At 41.5% G+C, this 27,600-nt stretch overlaps 1 protein-coding gene across 1 annotated transcript in view; it reads right to left on the bottom strand.

The window, feature by feature from the left end:
* Positions 1-1,587: 1,587 nt before the first annotated feature.
* The window catches only part of zc3h18 (zinc finger CCCH-type containing 18), a 35,619-nt gene continuing 9,606 nt past the window's right edge, over positions 1,588-27,600 (bottom strand). Inside the window, exons 7-20 of the mRNA XM_030790654.1 lie at positions 26,605-26,634; positions 26,241-26,355; positions 25,675-25,964; positions 10,497-10,682; positions 10,113-10,250; positions 9,829-9,924; positions 8,588-8,827; positions 5,356-5,478; positions 4,986-4,994; positions 4,426-4,622; positions 3,906-4,102; positions 3,540-3,639; positions 3,188-3,284; positions 1,588-2,543 (exon numbers count right to left, since the gene is read on the bottom strand). Of these exons, the coding sequence (XP_030646514.1) occupies positions 2,345-2,543; positions 3,188-3,284; positions 3,540-3,639; positions 3,906-4,102; positions 4,426-4,622; positions 4,986-4,994; positions 5,356-5,478; positions 8,588-8,827; positions 9,829-9,924; positions 10,113-10,250; positions 10,497-10,682; positions 25,675-25,964; positions 26,241-26,355; positions 26,605-26,634 (2,017 nt within the window). The 3' untranslated portion in view covers positions 1,588-2,344. The remainder of the gene's footprint in view (positions 2,544-3,187; positions 3,285-3,539; positions 3,640-3,905; positions 4,103-4,425; positions 4,623-4,985; positions 4,995-5,355; positions 5,479-8,587; positions 8,828-9,828; positions 9,925-10,112; positions 10,251-10,496; positions 10,683-25,674; positions 25,965-26,240; positions 26,356-26,604; positions 26,635-27,600) is intronic.

Below are 27,600 nucleotides of genomic sequence, written 5' to 3' on the forward strand. Positions count from 1 at the left end.
ATGTTCAAATTGAATGCTAATTTAATGGCAAGTCCCTTGCAATACATTTCTGTCAACGGAATATACATAGCACAAAGGGTGATATTACATTAGGGGTCAAATGTCATTAATATTTCTATCTATGTGATGTCATGAATTTCAAAAAAAGACTCAGGGCAATGACACCGGGAGAGAAAAACTGAAATGATTGATATGTCTTTGCTTCAGTTCCTAAATTTTGTGACATTTGCTCTTATCTGGTGGTGAGAGAGATGTCATCAATCAGATAAAGAAAGAAAGAAAGATTGTTTTTCATACCGGAGTTTGCATGCTCTCCCCGTGTCTGTGTGGGTATCCTCCGGGGGCTCCGGTTTCATCCCACAGTCCAGAAAAACATGCTAGTCAGGCAAATTGGAAATACTAAATTACCCCTAGGTGTGAATGTGTGCGTGAATGTGTTTGTCTGTGTGTCTGCCCTGCGATGGACTGGTGACCTGTCCAGGGTGTTTCCCCACCTTTTGCCCAATAAACGCTGGGATACACTCCAACACCACCCATGACCCTAATTTGGATAAGCGGCTTAGATAATGAGTGAACGAGTGTTTTCATATTCACTTTAAATGAAATAATATTGAAAACCAATTTTTTTTTAAAAATGTTCTATTCATGAAAAGCTGGAACTGAGGGGTAGCACATCTACAGAACTAGTGAGAGGCCGTCACGGGGACACAGGTAAGGAGCTATACACCACTCCTTATGTTGTGTTTATCAGGCGCTCTTGATCTTGTGGACTTTCAATTACGACGCACTGTCTCTTGAGGCCACGAGCCTTTGGACCAATGGTGCGTTCAGGTGGCACGTTGGCACTCAACCCCAACTGTTCAGTAGTCCTGACCTGACCAGACCGACTGCTGTGATCACGTTTTTTTTTTTTTTTAGACGTACTGAAGAGAAACAAAACGATGTCAGGCATTTCAGTTAATCATTAGACATTGTCTCAAGAGATTCCACGACGATGGAAAGACAATTTGGTGTATCTGAGACTTTAAACATAATAGACTTCTATGGTGTGTTTTGAGGCTGTGTTTCTTATAGATTCCCACAGTCTGATCTCTTGCCTAGTGACTGATTGGATTATTAGGAGTCGGGATATGGCTGAAGCAGGTATGCCCATGCAAGGCCAGAAATAAACACCCAGGACAACCCTTTCCCTTGGGAACTGAATGTAAAACATTAGTTTATGCAAGTCATGGATTCTAACTGTTCTTGCAACAGTGAAACACACTGATCATTTAAGACAAAAAAAAAACAAACAAAAACACACACACACAGAAGAGGGTTTGTCTCTTTATCAAAATAGTTTTATTTAGAAGCTTTCTGTCACAAAAAGCAAGACTGAACTCTTCCTCGTTTTTATGTGTCCCAATCACAGCCTCTCACATTCTCAACTAAAAATGATTAACAAATAAAATATAATTCAACCACTTGAAGAAGAGCTAGGGGGGAAAATACAAACAAACAAACAAACAAAAAATAATAATAATAAAAAAAAAAACAAAAAAAAAAAAACAAAAACAAAACAAAAACAAAAAAAGCAGACTTTAAAAAAGCAATACTTCACATCACTGTCATTTGTTCTCTAGAATCATACACTGTTATGAAATGGGTGCTTCTCATCTGGTTTACTATATTTATACATGGTGAGTAACGACGCAATCAGAAAACACAACACACATAACTAGAGAAGGAGAGAGTTCATTGGTTAAGACAGGACCTCTGTCAACAATCAGGATCCTGAGAGAAATGTCAAAGAGTTTCAGTCAGACACAAAATCTGCTGAAGCAAAACCGATTTTCTAATCTGGGAGGCAGTGTCGAGGACCTGTAAAAACAAAACACAACAAAAACTGACCATGTCAAAGGGCAAAGGGCCGGGAGAGAGGGGGATATAGAATGGGAGGTGGGAGTGAAGTGAAAGAGTTAGTGAAAAGGGGGAGCAGAAAAAAAAAAAAGAGAGCGAGACACAACCTGGACCAAACATATACATTTTTTTTTTCTCATTACTGAGACTCTATGGTAAAGATTTCTCCTTCTCAAAAAAAAAAACCCAAAAAAAAACAAAACGGTCAAGGGCTGTTGAATTGCCTCACTACTGTTCATATATCAATATAAAATCTAGTCAACCTCTCTCTGAGGGTGTACAGGCCAAAGGGTTTTGAGTGGTCTCTCTGTCCCAGTACGTTTTAGGATGACCTTTAAGGTGAAGGACAAATGACCGCACATATTCGTTTCTCCAGGACTCTACGCGTCCTCCTTGACTAATTTCCCCAGGATGCTTAGCGCGGCCCACGACCGACGACGGCGTCTCACTTGCCAGGGATTTTCGCCCGTTTGCGAGCGATGGCGTCTTCCACGGCCTTCAGCTGTTTGAGCAGCTCCTCGCGGCGTGACAGCGTGCTGCTGGGTTTCCCCGAGCTGGACCCGGCGCCGGGCCCGGGGGGCTTGCCAGCGGACACCATGGGCGCCTTCCCGGAAGATTTGGGCGGGGGAGACAGCAGTCGCTTCCTAGAGCTGTAACAAAAACAAGAGCCAAGTTTCAGCATTACTAACGCGAGCTCGGCCTTTAATTTGAGTAATCTGAATACATTAAAATTAGTCACATGCTAAGAATCACTGAGTTGTAGACATAAGGACGAAAACGGTACTCAGTGCAAATGAGGAAGGAAACCCAGATTACAACATGATGAGCATGTGAGGCTGTGTGAGAGGGTGTGTGTGTGTGTGTGTGTGTGTGTGTGTGTGTGTGGGAGGGTATACAGTGCAGTCACATTTAGAGTCATAAGTTGTATCTTTCCTCCAGCACTGTTTATACAGAAACTTTATATCCCTGGTATTTCCACTTTAATAAAGCATTCCTTTTTGTCCTCCATAAACAAACACAGGGACACACTGACGTCACAGCTGAGGCACATGGCGGGAACTGAACGAAGGCACACAAATAAAAGGGTAATATATAAATGATTAAAATACACAGCTGCGAAAATATAACCCAGCAACCTGCAGAAGAGCCCCCCCCCCCCCACTCAGGGAAGTGTTTCTATATTTAGTTTAGAAGTGTTTATATTTTGACCGACGTTTCTTTTTCTGGAAAGAAGGATGTGTGTGAGCTCCATTGGTTGAGTTCAGTTTTTGACACAGAACACACTCACCTGTCTCCCGGTGGGCCCATTGGCCTGGGACCCTGAAGTCTGGGCCTGTCCATTCTCGGAGAAAGTGGAGGCCTCCCGGGAATTCTCCTGTCGCGACCTGCGGGACGACACAAAGGAATGCTCTCGATCAAAAGGTCCGGCGGCGTTAACGCGCACACGGCGACGACAGGAACAGAAAAACGCTGTCTGAAAGACTAGGTAGTTTGGTATGTGCTAAGGAATCCCTCAGACCACATCAGAGAGCACGCACACGTGTGTGGGTTTTCGCACTTCCAACTGTGTACTTCCTATGTGAATAACCCAAAAAATGCACAAGGCTGTTTGTTTTTTTTTTCTGCGGTGGCGTTCTCACCTCTGTCTGGAGACAGTGCTATCCTTTTACTGAGGGGAGATGTTGGCCTCTCTTTGTCAGATGGGAAATACCGTTTCCTGTTGCCTCTGTCTGCCTGCTGCTACAAACACAAAGTCAAAACACAAGACACAGGAACCAGAAAAAATCACGAGAATTTTCAAATCGGTTGCAGATTTTCACTAACAGTCCCCCCAGACCATGCAATCTGACTTCAATTTAGGTATGAGAAATGAGCGACCCATATTCTGCACGAGCATATGAAAAATGCACCGTGACGTCACAGCTTCTGGAATATGTCCAACAGCAGCAGTTAGTGGCAAGAAGCCCTATTTAATCAGTGAGTGAACGCGTGATGAAAGTATTCACCTTGTTAAGCAGAGTGAGTTTGATGTCCTTATGGGACCCATAGCCGCCCGGAGGACCCATGGACGGAGGGTGCATGGGGTGACCTCTGTTCCCGGGCCCTGACCTGGGCACGCCAGAGGTCGCTTTGGGTGGAAGGCTGGACGGGTCGACCTTTTTCCTCTCTTCTTTAAAAGGCTCGTCCCTCTTTGGAGGCTTTCCTATGAAAAGCGAAAAAAAAAAAAAGAAGTTAAAAACTACAGCACTGCTACTCGTGAAAGGAAACGGTCAGAACCGATACGGCGCTAACCAAAAGAGTAAATCACACAATAGCTTGTCTATGAAAGAAACACTAAACTGAGAGCCAAAGCAGATATAGATTTCAACGCATTTTATTGGCTCCTAGGGATGTTTCCATAGATTCCTTTATGACATCATCGCCCTCTCTCTCCCATCCTTTTGTCCTGTCTGTAACCGCATGTCAGGGCAGTAAGAATGTTAGAGAAATCATTTCGCTTTATTGGAACCCTCGGTGCTCCAGTACCTCTTTCTTTATTGGGGCCTCGGTCGCGTGGCGTGCCCCGTTCCTTGCGGGGGTGCCCGGGGGTGGGAGAGTGGGAACTGGCAGAGGACACGGGACTGGCCAGGTCAGCGTACATGTCGTCGGAGTCTGCGCTTCTGGCCGAGGTGCTGCTCGACGACGCAGACGAGACAGACGATACACTGCTCACAGACAGAGACCTGAGTAAACCGAGAGAGAGTGGGCCGACAATTACTCACACAGATTACTGCACACACACACACACACACACACACACACACACATCATGTCTCAGGAGAAGAGAGATCTAGACAGTAGCGACTGTTTGAGAATGGAGAAAACAAGAAGACAATTCTGTGTTAAGTATAAGGGAATGTTTTTTTTCAGTAAGACAAACCTCCACACACACAGAACGGGCACATGAGACAGAGTACAGACAGAGAAGGAGAAAGAGAAGGCGCAAATAACGGAACATGCGAGAGTAAAGTTCTGCAGGAGAGTTACAGGAAGAGCAGCACAGAGTGGAGAAAGAAAAAACAAAAAGAAAAGGAAGCCACTCATACCTGGATTTCCTAGAACGATCAGAAAGATCAGATGAGCAGGAATGACGTTGACAAAAAAAACAAAACAAACAAAACAACAAAAAAACAGGCAGTATTAGGCATAGGATTTGTGCATAAAGCAAACTATTTCAGAATAGGTGGACACAGTACTCAATTCAGATGCTAAATACAGCTCTCTTCATACACTGTAGTATCTGGAAATTCCCCTATGACAAAAAAAAGGTTCCTTTTGTTTTTTGAGTTTTTTTCCCCTCCCTGTTGCTAGGTTTTCCCTGGAATGCAAGGAATGAGGTTTGTGTTCAGAAGAGGGCAATGGTGTGCCTGCGGTTCAATATGTATTGATGTTTTGAGATGATCCCGTCATCTCTACCTGGATTTGCGCGATCCGGAGCGAGATCGAGAGAGCGAGGCGGAAGACGAGCGGGATCGGGAATGAGAACTCGACCCGGAATAACTGCTGGCGCTACCACTCACGCTCCCACTGATCGTCCGCCTGCAGAGAGAGAGAGAGAGAGATGTTCAAAGAGAGGGTTCAGTATGACTAATACTTCTCCGTGCGTGTGATAACTCTGTATCCATTTCTCTCTGAGGCCGTGCCTAAAACGAGCGTGGTTCTGAGGTCATCTGAGCGCTGACTGTTTGTGAGTAAATTATGTGGGGGCGGACCTGTGTTAATCACCTTACAAAAATAACATTGGCACAAAACAACAACACGCTTCCGTAACAACAGTCTTGGTGTTGTCCACATACTGTATGGAAGCTACGCTTTGTTTTCGTTTCAACCCGCAGTGAACCACGCTCCCTCAGAGATGCCGGGATTGCACAACAATGCCGCGGCAAAAGTCAAGGCATTGTAAGACAACAGGTGACAAAAGCCATGGCAGTTTCATCAGAAACCAGCTCCTCTCTGCACAACAGCACATCACTGGGGGGGGGGGGCCAAGGGAGATTTTTCTTTTTCTTTCGCTATATAATAACAATTTTCATTTTAAAGCCAGCAGAAATGAAACAGGGGAAGTTGTTGAACGTATAAATGTGATCTGAAGGGGAAGACCCTTCACAACAATGACTTTTAAAAACCGACAAAGGACTCTGTTATGTTCCAAATCCCTCCATGTAAAACCTAGGGACAAAAAAAAAAAAAAAAGAAAAAAAAAGAAAAAAAGACACCAAAAACAGAAATTTCTGCCTGGTTAGCTGAGTCATTCTTTGCAGTTCTCGTTCTTTGAGGTGGGCCAAACAGATGAAAAATGAAGATGACAGAACGTCTTAGTAATTCCGATTTGGGAAGAACCCTCAATACTTGACTTTCCCACCCAGCCCCCGCGGCACGGCACGGCACGGCATGGTCCTTGAAGACGCTAACAAAGCTGAGTTCACAGTCGGGCAGTTGTGCAACACATCCGTCAAAAGAAATATTGCATAAACTGATACTACTGTCCGTGGCAAATGATCCAAAACAGTCCCTGAAGAGTTGCTGCAGCCGAACGGCAAAGGTCAGGCAGAGCACAGCGCTTTAAGAAACGGACCGGGGGGGGGGGGGGGGGGGGGGGGGGGGGGGGGGGGGGGGGCGGGGGTGATGAGCTCGTTCTGTAGCCCGCGTTTTGTTTTGAATAAAAGTGCCAAAACGAAAACCAGCAGAGGCAAACAACTGAGCGGGAGACGCTGGACGATTTTGTAAACGGGGTACGTTGCCTCCTCCCATCACAGTAAAGATTCGCATGTCCACGCAACACCCGCAAAAAAGTGAGCCCCAGGCGCGCCCCCCGGGGCACCCTGCGCATCAGATGAAAATAAAGAAATGAATTCAATTCAATTCAATTCTAAAGTGTAAATGTGCGGCGAGGCTTTGAACAGAAAAACAATACCGAAGTACTGTCAACAGCGCTGTCAAAACTTCCTTTGTAAAGAAAGCAAAACATGCGGGTTTAAACCTCAAAGTTCAGTGTGCATCGGAGCCAAAGCATAGGAATGCCACATTTCAGGAACGAGGGCAAAAGAAAAAAACAAAAAAACAAAACAAAAAAAAAACAACCTTGCAGCCTTGGCATCCGAAACAATAATGTCGATATGTCTTTCCCCGAAAGCACCACTCCTTAATTTCAAATACTGTCACTGAGGCTTAGATGCACCGTGAGAAAAAACAACGGGTCAGACCTCCCCTGCTCAGACCCCCCCCCCCCCGACATAAGCGTTAGGCGACGCTGGACAATCCGGCCAGCGTCGCTCGCGTCACCCCTCGGAATAAAATAATCTTAAAATGTCGATTTCTGAATAACGCGCGGGGCCTGCAATTTTCAATCATCCCACGGTCCAGAATTTGATGTTGTTTCGTATGCATGTGACACTCCCTGCACCTAAAATAACACAAGACTTCCGGAAATATCCACAGTGGTTACCTGTACATTGGGCTTACAAAATCTAATCAGCATGCACGGTATCATCATTATTGTAGTCTGAAAATTAGGTCAGTGTCAATAGAAATGGGTTAAACCCTCGAGGATTTTTTCTTTTTCTTTTGACATGTCAAGAACAAACCATGCCACGTTGCTCCGTAAACATGACTTCAGTGAAACGGTCACAGGCTGACCACCAACGTAAACAGTTACACTGTAGTCTTTTGATAGGCTAGGAGACGGGCTTCGCATAACTGAACGGCAGATGAAGCAGAGAAATGCTCGACCCAAAAAGCGTTTTTTCGGTTTGAGCGGGTTTTAAGGGGTACCACGTTTCCCCTGAAGACAGAGAGAGATTAAACCCTTGCGAACCAAACTGCCAAGTCATTACGCAGGGATATCCCAAGATTTAGCTTCGGGTTTTTTCCACGATGTAACTTCACGATGAAGGCGAGGAGAATATGCCACATCGCAGAGAACAACACCTGGTAAACAAGTCACACCAAGGCCAACAAGAGACCTTTCAAAAAAAAAAAACACAGGCGGCGAGTGGGATCCGACACTTTCCCAGCCCGCCCTCGCAGGGTATTCTGACTATACAGAGAAACCGCAGCTACTGGAACGTGTCCCGATGACTGTTCAAGCATCCTTTATCAGTCTGCCCTTTCCACCCACAAACAAGCCCCAACAAGCCTGCTTCTTCCCCCTGGATCTGTGAAACCATGGCTGGGTCCAAGGAACCCCCCCCCCCCCGGCTCCATGCACACTGCCGGCTCTGTTTGACCGAGAGCAACATAACCACACTGTTGACAACATGCAAATGGCTCCTTCAAAACAGAGTCCAGCAGACAGACACCACCACCCACCAACACACGTACAACAGCATACAGTCTCTCTCACACATACACACACACACACATGGTCGTGTGCACACACACATGCAGGCGTGCAGACGCGCGCGCGTACACACACACACGCAGACTTAAGAGATAAAACTGACAAAACCTCTGCATTTGCAAACAATTTTAATGTGTTTATGTCATGGGTGGAAGCCAGGGATTTTTCCTCTTGCACTCCCTCTGGATTTTTTTTTTTTTTTTAATGTTGGACAATGAAGGTCATAGAGTACACAGCAAGATACACACACGTACACACACACATGCACGCACGCACGCACACGCGCACACACACGCGCCTCGCACGTACCTCCGGGGTGGGTTATGCTGCTGGCGAGCCTTCCTGCGGCCTTCCCTGATGTTGGGTGGTTTGGTGGGGTCACGAGGTGGAGGAGGCCGTCCTCCCTCGCGGGGGACTGGTGGTTTGCCTCCCTCGGCGATGGGCTTAACTGGTTTTCCCGGTTGGCCCGGTAATGGCGGGGTGGCCATTTTTTTCGGAGGGACTTTGTCTCTGCGAGGAGGGGGCATTGCACCAGGCTTCAACGGCAGGCTTAAGGGACAAAAATACACCACTGTTTCCATAGGCATGCAGTGAGCGCACACTCAGCCAAAAATGCTAACATGGCAACACTGACAATGACAGGTCCACTGAATGAAACACTAAGGTACATGTTGTTTAAGGATTAGATCCCAAACATGTCCCACTGAAGGGCTGAATTCAGGAAGTCACTAAACTGCTTAATACTTACTAATTTAATACTACTAACTTGCACTGTTATAGATAAAATATGATAGCAATATGCTAAATTGCTAGCACTAGTAACATGCTAAATACATAGTGTATTGCACAGTACAGTAATAAAGCAATTTTCAGCGAGTAGATAAACCAGTCTTTTTTTTTTTTTTTTTTTAATGTTTGAACAGTCATTAGGTTAAAGAGTGGCACCTCAACCAAAGAGCACAGGCACAGCATTAGGTAAAGATCTGAATAACTGACAATGAATAATTCATTGTGGGAACAAGTGCGTAAATGCATTAGCTGAAGCGTTTCTAGAGACAGACAACTGTCATTATTTGACCTTGCAACACAATCAGAGGCTTGGTTCCACAGCTTGAGGTCAGTTCCATGAGGTAGTGGAAGAATGACTGGTTTTGTCAGACAATGGCGCAGATTCCATTTCAAAGGGAACTTAAAGCATACACGCATGACGATGGCGGCTGACAATAGAATGAATGCATATGTGCTGATGTTGGGTGACACACACACTCAAGAGCATTCAAATGACTGGGCCTATCACAATACTCTTTAATTATCTTCCCTGCTTGCCTCTCCTTGGATGATGATGATGATGAAGTTGAATAGATTTAAGGCCTTTGAGCAATACGTTCACGTTAAGGGAGTAAAGGGTGAGGAGTTGTAGCAGAACATTTAAATCTATAAGGGTAGAACTGTGCCCTCTGGATAAATATTTAAGCCAAGTCAGTCAGTACAAAATCATGGCGTGATGCTGTAAGACTGATGCGTGTGCGTGGGAGGATAGAGGTATGTACCCTTTGACTGCTGCTGGAGGCTGCTCTGCTTTCACCTTGTTAGCATTCCTTTGTGCCGCAGGGTTTGGAGAAGGAGATGAAGAAAAAGATCTGGACCTGCAGGTTAATAAAAAAAAACGCTAACTTATCTGAGATAGCAAATGTGCAACATAAACCACATGGCGCGATACTTCTGAGTAGCATTAGCGGGTAACGGCTATGTGTAGCATTAGCACGTCTGCGTCTGCAACGCTGACATTTAGCATAAACGCGTCCGAGTGTGTGTTTGTGTGCTGACGTCTTGCCTGGAGCGGCTTCCGCTGAAAGAGCTGCGTTGGGAGGAGTGGCTCGAATAGGAACTGAAAGAAGAGGAACGTGAACGCGAGTGAGACCTAGAACGTGAGGAACCTGATCCTGTGTACGATGAGGAACGAGAAGATGACCTGAGAAGGGAAACAACAGTTAATAGACAACTTTATTTTCCATGATAAGATGCTAGGACATCATACACTTCCTCATACCCACAACCAGATGCACACGCAGTGATGTTTATCTGTAATGTGCGTTCGATGCTAACTGTGACCGATATTAGTTTTATACACTGTAGATGGATTCATCCTAAGCACTCCTCAGTGTTTGCTGTACTAGGCTGAGTGCCATCTCTAAGACAAAGGTTTGTGAAGTATCACCTAGAGGAATTTGAAAGAGACACCGAAGACCCAGAGGGACGATGTCGCCTACGCCCACGTGGCGGTGACCCAGTTAGGCCGGGGCGTCTCCTTGGAGACTTTGACCTTCTCCAGGGATCCTTCCATTCATCCGGCCGCTTGGCCAGAGGGACCAGTTCTTTTTTGGGCTGTGGCTCTATCGGTCCTCTGTGGGGGAGAGAAAAAAAAAAATAGAAAAAGATTAGAAATAATGTGGGTTATTTCCAGTTTTACTGCAACCTGTGAATTTTGTGTATGCGTCGCGTCACCCAAATACTGATCAATCTCACAGGATCAAGTTCCTTACACATAACATCAAACATCCTGTCATTCTGTTGTAAGCTCTGCAGCTATAACATCACCGGGGCAACCTAGAACGTTTTAACCGTGACGCAATATCTTGTTGCTCCACGGCACCTTGTTCAGGCCCCACTGTTTGATCAATGGTTAACGTCAGTCAAAAGACAGACATCCTGGGGGGGCCTATATATTCAAATGAATTTGCGTGGAGTTCAGCACTGACTTTTGAAAAGGACGTTCCACTGTAAATGGACTGTAAGCTACGGCTGCAGCCGAGCGAACTGTTTACACAGACAATGGGCATGACGTTCTGTTTGTTTGTCTGCTCACAACACGGGGATTCCCCAGTACTGTTAACCTTTCACGCTGACGTGAAACTGTTTGACACTATGCAATAGTGACACGTGTGTGTTTAAATGTATCAGATACACTACTCTAAAAGCTATATCAGTGACTAAACCTTTTCTTAGCGGCATTGAGCAATGCAAGAATAAGTTTCACTGATATTAGCACAAAAACCCAACTCTATACAATATATTCTTGTAAAATCAGACGGGATGTGTGTATTGGTGGAGCAAGTGTTGCGTGCACAACAGCTATGAAACAGCTACCCTGGTACATCCGCGGTAAAATAAATCAATAAATTAGCAAAATAAAATGAAACAAGTAAGTTAACGTGGTTGATAATTGACACATTCCAGGTGTATGACGCTCCCAACAATGTGTGGGAGGCGATGTCATATGGTGTAACAAAAGGTCATTTGCATTAATCAACACACACAAGTGACATATTTATTCACGCTAAGACTACATAACGGAAATGTTATTTTACACTTAAGCCAGAAAATGGTCTGTCTGTGGCACCGTCGGATCCTAGCCATCCTGGTCTATCAATAATTACCCACAACAACATGCATTTTAATGAAGAATTTGATCTATCTTCCTCATCTGTAGTCTCCTACTGTGTTTAAAGCACAGTATCTCATTAAAGTGAATAAACTGTATCTTGGGTGAAAGGTGATTCCTGCAGCTGAAAAGACCGTACGCCGGTAATAAAACTCGGTCATAAAGGGGCAGGTGATAGACAACAGCTTACAACTGTTTGAGGTGACATTAAAAAAAAAAGGTGAAAACAATCCATTGCATTAAAAACTATAAGACTTTTACTTTATACATCTTGGGGTTAAATCTGAGGTGCTCTTTACGTAACACAGATTTAGAGGGGAAAACAGAAAACAAAAACAACAACAAAAACACTGGGACATTTCAAAAGGCTCAGGGAATATATATATATATATATATCTCCAAAAATACAGGAAGGGTATGATTACTCTTAACTTCCCAAAGACTGAACAAATATAAATGCCTTTTGTGTTAAGAAGCATTGTTTGCAAAATGTCATCATGTTTGACACTGTTCGTGGAAGATTTATGTAATGTGAGATGGGAATTTCTATGCATAGCCTGTGTTGAACAATATCAAACCTTACAATAAGAAATCTGATCGAGGTTTCTTTCTCAGCAAAGATAGAACCGTGACAAAGACAAACACACACACACACACACACCCCTCAGAGGAGGAATTCCTCTGAGATGATGCAAAGCAAACGCAGTCAAGATGCGAAATTCCGTGTGTGTGCGTGTGTTTATAAATAGCACTTGTACGGCAAGTTATTTTTAGCCACGAAATCCAACTCCACTTAGCAAAAACGACAAAAAAAAAGAAGAAAAAAAAAAACATGCACACAGAAAAAACAGTTTCCTGTCTTGAGGAAGGAAAAGAGGAAATAAAAGAAAGATTTCAAAGAACAGTCTGCGTTAATGGGCAAATCCCATATTTACATAAGATAAACAACACAAGCAGGTTATTGCCTTAACTCTTGCTAGTCCAGACTCATTGTGCTTTGTTGTCGTTTCAGACAACACTTGAGCAGATCCATAAGGAAAACCCTTAGCCCCCCCCCCCCCCCCTTAAAAAAAAGAATTCTAAATGTTTTACTTTACAAAAACATGCTTAAGTAGGCTTGTTCATCAGAACCGCACAAAAAGCGAAGAGGAAGCCATTAGCTGCTGAAGACCATCTCCACATTCATAGAGGAAAAGCACAAACCTGTTCTTCACAAGTAAAGCAAGTGCCTAATTAAGCAGCAGATTTTTGTGGTAACTGGGCACTGTAACAACTGAAAATACATATTGGATCAATGGAAAGTTTGAGACTTAAGTTGTACGTTAAGTTCGTTTACTTAAGTTGTATGAGTCAGAAATGACAGAAGGCCAAAGGCTTAACCTTGAGGTTACACCTTTGCGTTCACCCAAACTGAAATTAAATGGTCTTACACAATCTCTCGAACAATATACAAGATTACCATATACCTGTGGAATATGCTAACTTACACCTGCTTCCTTATAGATGGCTCACCAAATTTTTATGTTTTCAAAGTAATAAGAGACAATTAAAAAAAAGGGTTTTAATTGTTACATATCACCTATACAAAATGATGTTTTTAAACGACAAGAAAAACCATTCAGATTATGTTGGAGATTCAAAACCACATAACTCTAGTCTGTGAAAAATGAAACCTTGCCAATTTCACAGCTAGGGCTCCTTCTGCTTTGGACTTTAACCTTGTAATCACAACTTCTTTCATGTGAGATTTGTGAAATTTCAATCCTATGTCTGACCACTGTTAACATTATTGTAATAGTTCACCAAGTAAAAAAAAAGAAAGAAAGAAAGAAAAAATCTAACTTTACATGTTTAAGTTTTGGCAGCAGTCCAGGCCATGGTGATGCAATGGCACCCAGGACTCCTCCTCTGTCACTAACCTGAGTATATATCTGTTTAAAGCTAATTTAGTCACACACGGTGGAGCCTCTATTTTACCCCTACACAGTGCAGCATCAGATCATCATCTATAATGCAGTTATCCCTTTAAGTGAAATAAATAATGAAATAAATAAATTATATAGAGAGAGGATTCCCATACCTGTTCACACCATAACACTGTTGGTAAGTAAATAAACACACACACACACACACACACACACACACATATATATATATATATATATATAGTAAGATTATAGTGACATCTGAACAGACATGGTTCATGATAGGAGAACTGTTTACCCCGATTGTCTTATTACCATAAATACAAAGAAAGCTTCACACCTTTGGCGCCACGTTACTGTTGGAGCCAAGAGCAATTGATTAAGGCAAAATACACAGACAAAAGGGGACTTTAGCATTAACACCTAGGTTCTGATTTGCATCAAGCAACGTTGTACACCTGTTGTCTGTTTGCTTCATGGTATAAAAGGCCGATCACGGTAACAGTTCTCTGAGTTAAGCTTTGTAGGCAGACATGCTGCCGGATCCCATCACCACCAAACAAAACTTTTCTCCAAGTGGGCTTTTGCTCCGGTTCGTTTACTTGTAAAATCACAAGAAAATCCAGCTATATATATATATATATACCCACACACACACACACACATGTAGATCGTGTGTAGATCTAACTGGAGGACTAAATGAAGTGTTTAGTTACATAGCAGCTAGCTTATTTCACTTATTGTCTGCTCTCCCTCTTCCTGTCCTTTGTGAAACACAATGAAGAGACAGCAGTCCTGCAGTCACTGAGCAAGCAGTAGACTGTGCATACAGCTTTCAGACCCAAACAGGTCCAGATGTGTGATGTAAACGCTTCAACCAACCCTTTCTCTATGTTCTCTATAAATAAATATCAAATCATTATCTTATACCAGTTGACTTCTTATTGTACATGTTTCAGATTACATTACATCGCAGGTGAAAAAATTATTTGTCCTATTCACAATTATACAATATCATTAAACAAAAAAAATTAGACATCAAATTAAATCCATTAAGGTCAGGTTTGGAGAACCTAGCCAATTTTACCCTAAAAAAAAAAAAAAAAAAGAGCATCTCCTTCACAATCTGAACACTGAAAAAACTCATTTTTTCCATGTTAAATTTCAACAGAATTCTGTTTGTGACTGGTTATCACTTTTACTGATTAACAGATAATATAGCACTGGTATTTGCTTACTTTCATGTTTTACTCATTTTTAGTGTTAAGACACTTTTTTTTTTTCTTTTTGGAAGCAGTCTAGATGATGACGTCATTGTCCAGAGACTCCTCCCCCCATGTTACTCAGAGTATAAAACTCTACACGGCTAATTTAGACGTACAGGGAAGAATGTGCTGAACCCTGTGCAAGCCTCCACACGCCTTCACATTCCACTTCCCAAAAAAAAACCAAACAACCCCTAAGCATTAATGTGTTTCTTTTACTGAAATACACCAAACACTTAAACTGTCACAGTGAAAGACTGACTATTAAATATAAATATATGTGATTACCAGTGTTGGGGTAGTTACTCCAAAAAAGTAATTAGTTATTAAGTTACCAATTACTTCTTTAAGCTGTAATGGGATTACTTTACTCGTTACTCCTTTTGAAAAGTAATTACACTACTCGTTACTTTACTATTGAGTTCCTCTCTAAAACTACAAATTCCCCAATTTACCACATAAAAATACAAGGACAAACATCATAGTCCTTTCATTACTTTATTTTCAAAGCAACAGCTTTGCGTCATGCCTAAGAACACCCTTTAGCTGCTCTAAAATAACCGTAAAGCGTGGCCTTATTCATGAGTTCACATTTTTGACCAGTGACAGAAACACATGATCTTAGCCATCTAACGATAACTATAGTGTAGCTACATTAATCGGGATGTTGCCTTTTAGCTTCAATGGTTAACTACCGGCGGTTTCTGAGGTAGCTAGTAATATGTTTTGGTATCATCATTAGCTGACAGCTGCGTTATCTGTATTCTGTCATTAAAAGTAACACGGAACTTCTCCATATTATTGTTCTGGTTGGCTACACCGTATTTTCAGGTTTTCTCAAATGTAGCAGACCTTGCTAACTAACTAACCAGTTCTCTGTCTTGTCCAATTTAACGGAAACTACTGTCAAGGATCCAATCTCTCCTTAGTGACAGTGGGTAGTCATATTATAGATACACAGTTAAGGTGAACAGGTGTGTGTCACGTCATAACTGCTTCTATAATCATGTATTTTAACATCGGTGGAAGACTGTACTGACCACTTAGCACCCAGGACCGGAACTATCCGTTTTATAAGTTAAATTTAAAAATTCAGTATGAAAAACATTCTTTTATGAAAAGGCACATGTAATGCAGGAAAGGTACATTTTAATAACCCAGTGGCTGTAATGGAATTACTGAAACTTGAACTGTAATGCTTTATGTCATTATGGAGGAAAGTAATATAACTCGTTACTCCCAACACTGGTAATTACAAAAACCTTTGCTTTGTGCTAATGATTACTGCCCTGCTAAGATGAGAATCGTTCTCTTATGCAAACTGGATTTCTCTGGGGGTTCTATCTACATTTTACACTTGCTGGCAAGTGACTTTTCAGCCACAGGCTAAGTGAAGCAGTGTCATATTAGATCATACAACACCCCAATCGTACTCTCCTATAATCACTTTTACCTCAAATCCTCCTCATAAAAATGATGGTATTCAATTTCAAATAAATCCTGTTTCACATGTCAAGGTCTAAAGTTTTATTGGTTAACAGAACACAAAGTCCTTGTAATAGTTTACCTAGTCAAAAAACGCCCTCATTTTAAAACAATAAGTTCTTGGCAGCACCCCAGACCATAGTGATGCAATGGTATGCAAGACTCCTCCTCTGCTACTAACCTGAGTATATATCTGTTTAAAGCTAATTTAGTCACACAGTGAAGAGCCTCTACTTCACTCTTACACAGTGCAGAGTCAGATCATCATCTATAATGCAGTCATTCCTTTACTGACACCATGAATCCATCATAAAAAAAAGACAATACAAACAGACCAATTTAAGTGCAAAATACAGGCAGATGTATAAACTGTGGCTCAAGTAGATGGGAAGTATTTTTATTCTGGTCTAGTACTGACAAATATGATCTGTGCTTTGGCTCACCTGTAACAGGTAATCTAGTAATAGAACTGATAGGGCATCCACACCAATGTGGGCGGGCTGAAACATGGCTGCTGGGTTTGCTGACTCATTCGAACATTAAACAAGCATGTGCAAGCATTCCTAGGCTCAAGTTGTACTGCTGACAGGATAAGACACACACACACACACACACACAAAAAGTTTCCACACCTAAACTCAACACGCCCCCTACAAGTTTCGACATCGTCACGTGAATTTAACCCCCCTCCCCCCCAAAACTAACTCTTTCTTTCAAAACATTACGTAGCTGATATTTCCTTGTCTATTGCATCGTGTTCTCATTTACTCATTGGTGTTTGTACAATAGTATGACATCAAACACACTGTGCACGTCACAGTTGTTTTGATTTCAATAGATCCCTCAGTATTGTAACAGGACAACAAAACTGTAGCAGGTGTTAAAATCCAATATTACATTATCTGGGACACTCAATGGATTAACTGCCTGTGTAATACAGCTTGCAAAGCAAACAATAACTGGTGGGCCGAGGTGGTGGAACGTGAAAATCCCAGTAATGTGGTTTGTCATGAAAATGATGAAATATTCTCACATTCTTAGAAAGATTGATACATTGATTTTCTACCACAGGGATGTAAGATCTCAGATTTCCAAATCAGTTAAAAAAAACCCAACTATACATATAAACGCACACACACACACACAGATATATATGTGTATACACACACACACACACACACACACACACATACACATACACACAGATATATATGTGCATACACACACACACACATACACTGGGGCCCAACGGATATAGGATTTTTCAGACCGATACTGATTTCGATATTTGATGATTTAAAAATCCGATAATGATATATCGGCCGATAGTCCGATTTTTTTTTCAGAAACATAACAAACAAAGATTTTCCCTAACATTTGTTATGTGTAGTTATGTAAGAGTCCTCACCAAGATAACAGGACATATTGCAGTTTAAATATAAACTTGTTTTATTGTCATAAGGAGTACTTTGAAATATAAAGTTTTCGTAAATAATGCTTTAAACTGATACAGTGAGTTAGAGTAAACGCATCTGTTGAATGCATCTAACACTACATGACTGTAGTCATGTCATATCAAGGACTTGCGACTTTGGGATTTCACTCGTTTGAAAGAGAAACTAGATAACTTTGTTTGGCTACCAAGCCATGTTAGATACTTTTTCAGCATACATTTATTTACGTGTCCCCTCTGGTTTAATAATTTCTGATGCAGCGACTGTAACTACAGACATGTGAGTCGCAGATATATTTACCATTACTTCAGAATAAGTTAAACATTACAGTTTAATCGCTCATTGACATCAGCGGTCTTCCACTGATAAACATGGCATTAGCTTGCTTTGTCGGTAACCTAATTTAGCAAAGGACAGCGTTATTTGCTGCTGTCGGCAATGCTGCCAGAAAATTTTCAGCACGGACGAAGGAGAAACGATAGGACCATTGTTTTGTCTACTTGCTAGAACTGCCACACTGTTTAATAAATACACCTACAATCAAGTTTGTCGACAGCTTAGTCTACACCACTCAACTACCGTAACATTAAACGTAAATATGATGTTTGACTGACTGTACTGGCTGTCACATCACCGCAGCAAAACCGGGCATGGCCGACATGAATGTCACAACATGGTTGAAGGATCCATCTTCCATCTCTTCTTTTAATTGTCATTTATCGGCCGTTACAAACGCTGATACCAATTTATCTGCAATTGGTTCGTATTGGCCGACTTATTGGTCGGGCTCTATTACACATACACACACACGTAAATATATATACAGAGAGAGAGAGAGAGGGAGAAGGAGAGAGAGAGGGAGAGGGAGAGAGAGAGATTTATATCTAGATATAGGTATATACACACACACAAACAGATTTTCACTTATCATTTCAATTAATGCATCCAAATTTGGCACTTCTGTGTGGTCTTTGTCGACAGATCAGAGCTTGGATTTCATCCAATACTATACCAAATAACCTTCCCCTAAAACTGTCCTGGATGTGAGTGAAGCTACTCGCTGCTCTGCACAGCATGTAGTCATGGTTAATGCTGTGCAGCCATGAACTATTATTATTATTATGATTATTAGTAGTAGTAGCAGTAGTAGTGGTACTAGTTGTAACTCCTTTTCAACACTGAGGAATTGTCTGTTCCTTTCGCTATCTCAGATGCCATTCATAGCATCAGACCTGTCAGATTGTGAAGTTTGGTGCATATGAACCTAGATTAATGAAAAGTCATTCGTGTTTGGTTTTATGACATAACAGTCTGTTTGTCCAAACAGCAGCCACAACAATGACATTCCAGACTGAAGGAACACCGGGTTTGGTTTTTGGGCAAAAGGCTTTGAGTTTTGGGTCCTAGCATATTTTGGAAGACAACAGTTGCGTCCAAATGTCAGATTTAGCCGGGTCTTTCAGTTAGAGCAGCCATGCAAGTAATCAACAACCTACACTCAAAGGTCACAGACCATTTCAAATGATCCACTTAAGATTATAAACAGGTGCGATGTTGCTTGCGTTTAAGAAAGATAAAAAAAAAGTCAAACCCAGGTGGTCTACTTCAATGCTTAAATATGAACCATTACATTTTTAAAGAACAAACTGTTTAAGTGAACGCACGTTTTCTCTACCGATTTAACAATGAGTTTTCTCTCACCCACTTTTTGGTCTGTTTCCAGATTTCCGTTTTTCCGATTTCAAGTCTGACTTTCGAGGAATAATGAAACCATCCCTGTGGTTCCAAGAATTGAGTTTAATGAACCTGTTTCACAGGAGTTGGTTGGAATCAATGATCTACAGCTAGCCTACAAATAAGTATGTAAGTGTAATTTCACAGAGCAGAAGGCTCTTGATATCCGGTATGAGGTCTTAAACTCAACACCATACCGGCAGCTGCTGAACAACTAGCAGCCCACCATTGCTGCTAGCAGACCTAATCCCTTCACACAAGGCTTTCAGGGGAAGGTATATATCTACTCTGACCTCTACACTTTTCTCTTCATCTCTCAACTTTGTTTAGGATGCACTTTAACGTCAATACGGTGAACTTCTTCCATCTTACAGTCCTTTCTTATATCTTCTATAAAATAGTATCAAATATATTGATATTTTTGATATTCCACCCAGCCCTACTACACAGTACTATACTGTACTGTCTGGGGGGTGGCGGTGGGGATCTTACAGAGCTTCCAGGTGGCCAGCCAGCAGTGGAGACAGACCTCTGCTTTGGCCCTGGACCGTGGGAACATGAGCCAACATGAGTGAATAATTGGTGTAATTGCTACAACGTAAAGAGGTGTGACGCAAGGCTTCAAGGAATATACAGGATATTGCAAAAACGCTGGATCAAGACATAATTTCTCAGGTTATTTAATGGCCTGACGTAATCCACCGGCTCAATTTCTCACGCAGAATGGAGCTAGAATGTTTTTAAAACATCCAAAGGAAGCGCTAACAAAAAGGACAGGCAAACGTCAACAACTTATTTGTATGTAGTTGCCTTAAGGGCAGCCAATTGAAAAGCAATTGTAACCATTTGCTCCAACTGTTTACATTACTGCTATGGTTAGATGTCACCAACATTCGGAAAAAGGAGTCCTTGTAATGCAGGCTACAACAGACTGGCAACTTAACCACAACCACAAAAGAATTACTGTGTTACACACACACACACACACACACACACACACACACACAAAAAGAGGACATGGAGAATAAACCTAGATTTGAGTAAAGCTACTCCCTGCTCTGCACAACATGTAGTCATGGTTAATGTCGTGTAGCCATGAACTATTAGTCGCAGTACTAGTAGTAACTCCTTTTCAAGAGGATCGGGAGATTAAACCTTGAGTTCAGTGGCATTCTGAGTATTCAATTTAATCATGCCCGTTTCTCTTTCATTCATCATTTAAAAGCTTAAGATTCACCTTTTTTTTTTCCTGAATGTTCCTTCTTAGAATTGCAATCAACTATGCATTTATGTGTATGTATTGATTCTCTCTCTCTCTCTCTCTCACACACACACACACACACGTGCTGACCTGTGAAACCATTACATGATAACAGGTCCAAAACAGAAACCTGTCAAAACACGACAGTGTTCTATCCTTTAAACCTTACACTGAAACTAGGACAACTCACCAAAGACCAACAGCGTGACACGTCATTACTCAAAAGGTGTGTTCAAAAATGAAAACACAAACATTACATGTAGGTTCAGCCTGCATCATTCATGTCTGCATCTAAACAGCATGCTGTAGTACTTCCCCAAGCCTTGAAATCATATAAACAATAGCCTATCAGTTGTTGTCTGATAGGGAGAGTTAGGGAGGAAGTTGTGATCTGTATAAACTGTTTGGTGGTGTGACTGGTATGTAAAACTGATCTGTCAAAAGTTCAATGAACTTACACGGCAAAGTATTCATGTTTTTTCCTTATGCCCAGAGACTATGTCACAGGACTTCTGATAACGAAGGATCAGAGTCAAAGCTGAATTTTTGTACAGGGTTTAGTCTTTAGATTTGGACAAGGTTTTGTGAACTTAGGTTTCGTAAAATTTTTGTTCTCTCGCATGCTGCGATTTCAAAACGGACCAAGGATTAAGACTCTTCACAGCTTTCAAGCGAAAAGTTCTTGTTTAAGAAAAAAACCAAAAACAAAAACACACCTTTGTTGATCAACAAACCGCAAAAGCAGAAAATGATGTACTGTTTCTCAAACAGAAACATTTCTACTATCTTATAACAGGTATATTTAGGTATAATAGGTATATTTAGGTATAACCCATCAAAGGTCCTGTCAAAAGATGCAAGACCATGTTACAGTGGGGAATTCATCTGCATCAAAGCAAAATTATTTTCACATTTATGGATGAAGGCTAGCTCATCTAGTCGCTGAATATGAGCTACCATTTACACACAAGCACACACACACACACACACACAAAAAAAGACTGAGTTTTGAAGGAAAAAGATATTAGGCTCACTTTCTGATAAAAGGAAGAAAACAGGCAAGCCCATGTAAAACGTCATGTACAAAGACAAACGCTGGGAATACCCTGGAAGCAAAACCTTATTTATAGAATTAAACTGTCAAGACTACTGTGGTATGATGCCGCACAACAAAACGAATCTTAGCAAGTCAACAGCACACAAAGGAATGTGAGGACGTTCGGCGAATGTTACAGTAATGCCCCACAACGTCTGCTTTACCAGTTCCTCCCATTCAATCTGGTATCAGGAAGTGAAATCCTTACGCCGTTGAATAATAAACCATCAAAATGCAGACAAACAAGTGTGAGAATAAACTCGCATCCTATTAAATCAAAAAGCTCCTGGCATGACCCTGGAAACTCAAATGACAGGATTCCTTTGAACTGAACTGGGAAGAAACTCTACTCTTTTCAAAAATTTTAGGTTACAGTCATGACAGGGGCTTGCACGATATCCCATAATTTCCTGATCAGCAGAAGGCGGGATGAAAGATGACATTTTATGTAGCCAAAGGTCATTAAAAGGTGCAGCAAAACTTCACTTTCCTATGAAACTACATTTTAATGATAAACGCGTGGTCAGAAATATGTAAGTTGATGTGTCTGCCTTTAACAATTATAATCTCTCTCTAGAATATTCCATCTCTCAGTTTTACATAGCCTCTGAAACTGAAGAGACTCCATGAAGAGACGGAAGTTGGCAGAGATCTGGTCCCCATCTACAGTAAATGTCTGAAATATGAACTCTGCAATACCAATGCCTGCCAAAACAAGTACAGATTTTTTTTTTTTTGGTTTTGTAACAACACCACAAATATCTTATAAAACAGCCAACATCTCTGGGATCTCTGGGGTTCTCAAGTTACACCCTTCACAATAATGTCTGTGATTCAATTAATTGAAGTTATGCAACAACAGTCTTCAGATGGCACATCTATTGAGATAATTACATAACTTAATATAATTAAACAAAACTGAAGTGTGGCTTCAGAAAGAATTCCTTCCTGGCACCTGTTCTGTAAATAGCTACAATACACTATATATATATATATATATATATATATATATATATATATATATATATATATATATATAAATATAAATATTATGGGTGTCAAATTTAGCGCATTACCGTAATTATTTTTTAATACTGCTATTTTTTTTTTTAAGTGGTAAATGCACGTCCTGTTTCAATTTTTTTTTTTTTCATGAAGCATCTTATTCCAGAGGTAACGCTGCGTAAAATCCACATGCTTCTTATGAATATAATTAGACATATAGCCAACAAATACAGACATTGGACACATTTATAAACAAAAAGACAATACATTACCAAAAAAAAAGGGGGGGGGGGGGGGGAGTAAAATATCATTTAAGAACACCCCGCCCACCCCAAACCAATGCCTCTACCCTCCCTTCCTATCAGCCAGATACCCTAAAATCTCCTATCAACCTTCTTTATTACGCACCCCAGGAGAGCTTTCTCGACTGCATAGCCTATTTCAGTTATTTTCCCCTTCAGGCTAAGAGACTAGAGGTTGCAAAAATCTTTAAGCTTGTCCTTCAGAATGAATCTCATTCTCTCCAGGTGAGGAGTGTCCGTTAATTCTATCAGCCAAAGTTTTAGTGAGGGCACCTCTTTCTTTTTCCAAAACAGTAGGATAAGGCAGTAATAAGACCATATGCTAGGAGGCCATACCGTGCCACCTGAAGGTTCCTCAGATACTCTCAAAATTATTATTAAAACTGCCTCCGGTTTCACCCGGACACCAAATATTTTTGAGAAAAACCTAAATATTCCAATCCAATACTCCAATATTTTAGGACATAGGGCATAAGCCGGAAGTGCATTGGCTTCTGTGGTGTCAGGCTTTTCACATAGAGGTGAGACCTCTGGAAATATTTAATGTAACTTTGCTCTTGAGTAACGTAATCTACGCAGAATTTTAAAATTGCATTAAACAATGTCAGGCATTAATGGACCACATATGAATGTATTCTAGACTCTCATCCCAAATATCATCGAGCATCTGGATACCTAGTTCGTTTTCACCACTCTGCTTTTATGTTATCTGTAGTCGCATGACAAATGTCTTGTAGTGTGTCATATAGTTGGGATATTATATGGTCTGGCCCTGCAAACAGTCTTAAACAACCATCTAGTTTATCAGGGCTTGCATTCTAAAAATTGGGAAGATGTACTTTTAAATCATTTCTAATTTGAAGGTATCTAAAGAAATGATTCCTTGGCAAGCTATACCACACCTGAAGCTGGTGGAAAGATGCAAATGTCCCTTCCATGTGCAGTTCTCCAATATTACATATCCCCAGTTCCCTCCATACGTTACATAAACTGGAGGGAGCAAAAGAGGGGTTTGTTGATATGGGTAACAAAATGGAAACGGCCCTGTGTTTGAAATGTTTCCCCATTTGTTTCTAAATCCTTATGTTGTTATGAATGATGGGACAGTGTTTATAGCTTACTTTGTTAAGCGGAACAGGAGACCAAATGACTGCACCAATGAAGTAGGGCAGGCAGTCCTCCCGCTCCATCTCCAACCAACCAGAGAGCACCAGAGTGTGGTCCAACCAGAAAGCAATGGAATGGATACCAGTCGCCCAGTAATATAGTATAAAATGAGGCAGTTGCAAGCCCTCCCTTACTTTTATACTGGCAAACATGGTTCTTTTTTATTCTATGAGATTTATAATTCCACACAAATGAAAGAATAACAGAATCTAACTTTTTAAAAAAGGATTGGGTGAGGTATATAGGTGTATTTTGGAAAAGATAAAGCAACTGTAGAAGAAAAATCATCTTAATTGCATTTACTCTACCTAATAAAGAAATCGGAAACGTCCTCCAAAACTGGATATTGTTTTGGAGTTTGTTAATTAGAGGAGTGAGGTTAGCAATATTTCTTAGTGACCACAGTTCCTAAGGAAGTGAATTTCTCTGATGTTATTCTAGGGGGGAGTTGTTGAAGAAATTCATGATCTTTCAGTTGAGTGGGCATTAACTCACTTTTTCCTCAGTCAGTTTTATATCCGGAGAAGGTACCAAAGAAGTTATTTACATTCAATATTGATGGGATTGTAGTCTGCGGTTGGATCACATACAACAAAATGTCACCTGCGGACACAGAAATCTTGTTTGCAGTATACTCTGTACTGTAGCCATGTATTTCAGGGTGTGATTTAATAGTCTCTGCGAGCGCCTCCACGACTAGAGCGAACAGTAAAGGTCTAAGTGTTCATCCCTGTGCTGTACTCTTGCAAAGCTTGAGCTGGGCACAAAGAGTCTGATTTGTGAGTATCCTACCAGTTACTGTACAGTAATGTAATCCAAGACATAAACTTATCACCGATCGTAAATTTTTTCAGGGTTACAACTGGGGTAAAGCCATTTGACCTGGTCAAACGCCTTTTCAGCATCCAAACTCGGGATAACAAGGTCTTCTTTGAGATGCCTGGGGGAATGCATGATATTAAAAGAGGTGTCTAAAGCTGTCAAAAGAGTTCCTGTTCGGGATAAAACACATTTGATCAGGATGCACTATTTTTTACTCATAAAGAGACTGAGTCTTCTATCTAAAGTCAACGCAAATCCTGATTTGACCATTTGAATCACCTCCCGTTCAAGGAAAGCTAGGTTAGTTGGCTAACAGACTAAGTCACGGGCACTCCACCATACCGGTAAGTGATGGAAAAAGGTCTTTTGAACAGAAAGTTTCATCACACACACACACACGTATAATGCCAATCACAAAGCTGGGGTGGGTGATCTTACCTGGGGGGCATGCTGACAGGAGAACGAGGAGGTTTAGGCGGCTTCTCTTTCTCTTCTTTTTTCTCGCGGGGCTCTCGAGGTGGGCGTTCTCTCGGCCTGCCCTCTTTCTCGTCGCGTTTTAGACGATCCCTCTCCCACTCCTCCTTTCTGCGCAGTCTCTCTTTCTCTCGCTCCCTCTCTCTCTCCCTTTCTCGCTCTCTCTGGCGACGCTCTCGCTCACGGTGGTCTCTTTCGCGCTCTCTCTCGCGTTCGCGATGACGCTCACGAGGATCTCTGTCCCGTTCTCGATCCTGACACACACGTACGCGTACGCGCACACACACACATACATACACACGCACACACACACACGTGCGCACACGCACGCACACACACGCAAACACACACACACACAATTTTGCAAACTATTGGGCTCAAACAGAGAATGCCTTGAGGACTTTAAACCAACACAGCAAAACGCTTCATTGACGCATTTACTGGTGGTGTTTTCCCTTTAAAACATTATTTGGGTAATTTATAACTCCATTTAAAACATATTACTCGAGGAATTGTTTGCATGCACTTACGCTGTAGTGATAGGGAAGTGGAGTTTCTGTGTACTGAACACGGAAGTTCTCATACTGGCCCCCTCTCCAGAAAGCTTCCATCTCATAATCATAGTACGGGTCAGCATACGGATCACTGTCAGAAACACAGAGGGCACACACACCCACACAATTGGACACAATCGGTTTATTACGGCAAGTACTCTACAGGGTTTTTTTTTGTTTTTTTTTTTACTGTGAAGTAAGTGTTCTTGTGTCTCCATGATTAAGTCTTATTTTGGGCCACGTTTGTGTTTTACTGCAGAACTGACTAACCAGTCAACAGTTCTGATTCACAATCAACCGCATTCACACAGCTTCACAGTCATCCGTCTGCTGGACTTACCCATATATCGGGTCCCTGAATTCGATATCGCTGCAAGTGGAAAGAGAGAATAAAGAGGATGAGCGGGATGGAGAGATATCAGCTGAGCTCTACGGTCAGGCTGTCTGCGCGGTTACCAGACTCTCTGCCGATTAAAACTGTTAACGGAGCCTAGAGAGGTGAAAGAGCAGAGAAACTGCCCGTTCTGTTTCTGTGGCCGAGGTATTCACACTCGGTTCTCCTCAGAGACTGTCAAAAGTGACGCCGTTTCTGATTTTCATTTAATCTGTGTCATGAAACTGAATTGAACGGAACAATTTATCGATTGGCAATATCTACAATACCATATATTTATTTTCTGTAACACTTCTAATTCAAATGTACCTTCGATGTTTGTTGTGTGTCGTTTAGGGATGGGCATTTCAAGCAAAAATACTATTCGATATTCACCGGGAACTATTCGACTATTCGCACAAGCACACACCAGTGATGGGAAGTTCGGATCTTTTTACTGACTCGGATCTTTGAATCTAGTTCAGTAAAATGAACGAATCTTCTTTCAAATCCTTTGTTCATTTCGTTCACTGGAACTAGTGTGGCGGCGTAGCTGTCATCTGAGTGATGACAGAAAGACGGTTCTCAAACACTAAGAGCAACGTGGTTTGCTTCACTTAGTATAATACGCAAGTTCACTTTTGTTAAGCTCTTAAGCAACCTTTTGGACCATAGCCTATTGAGTTATTCAGTTGAAATGACTGATTACCTCAGTTCAAAAGTCAAAGTGGTTATTGCCATATGCACTGTTAAAACAAGTGTACAATGAAATTCTTACTTTGCATTCCACCCTGAACGCCGTTTATCAAATAAACACAAGGTATGGAGATAATGGGATAAAGGGAAACAATAAAAATATCTAAAAATATCTAAAGGACATTATGTGAAATATGTTCAACTGCCCGTACGAGAGCTCTGCGCCTGTCATTAAAAATATGACTCCATTCATTCTATGATAGCTAT

This window comes from Chanos chanos, chromosome 13 (genome assembly GCF_902362185.1).
Source record: "Chanos chanos chromosome 13, fChaCha1.1, whole genome shotgun sequence".
Taxonomy (NCBI): Eukaryota; Metazoa; Chordata; class Actinopteri; order Gonorynchiformes; family Chanidae; genus Chanos; species Chanos chanos.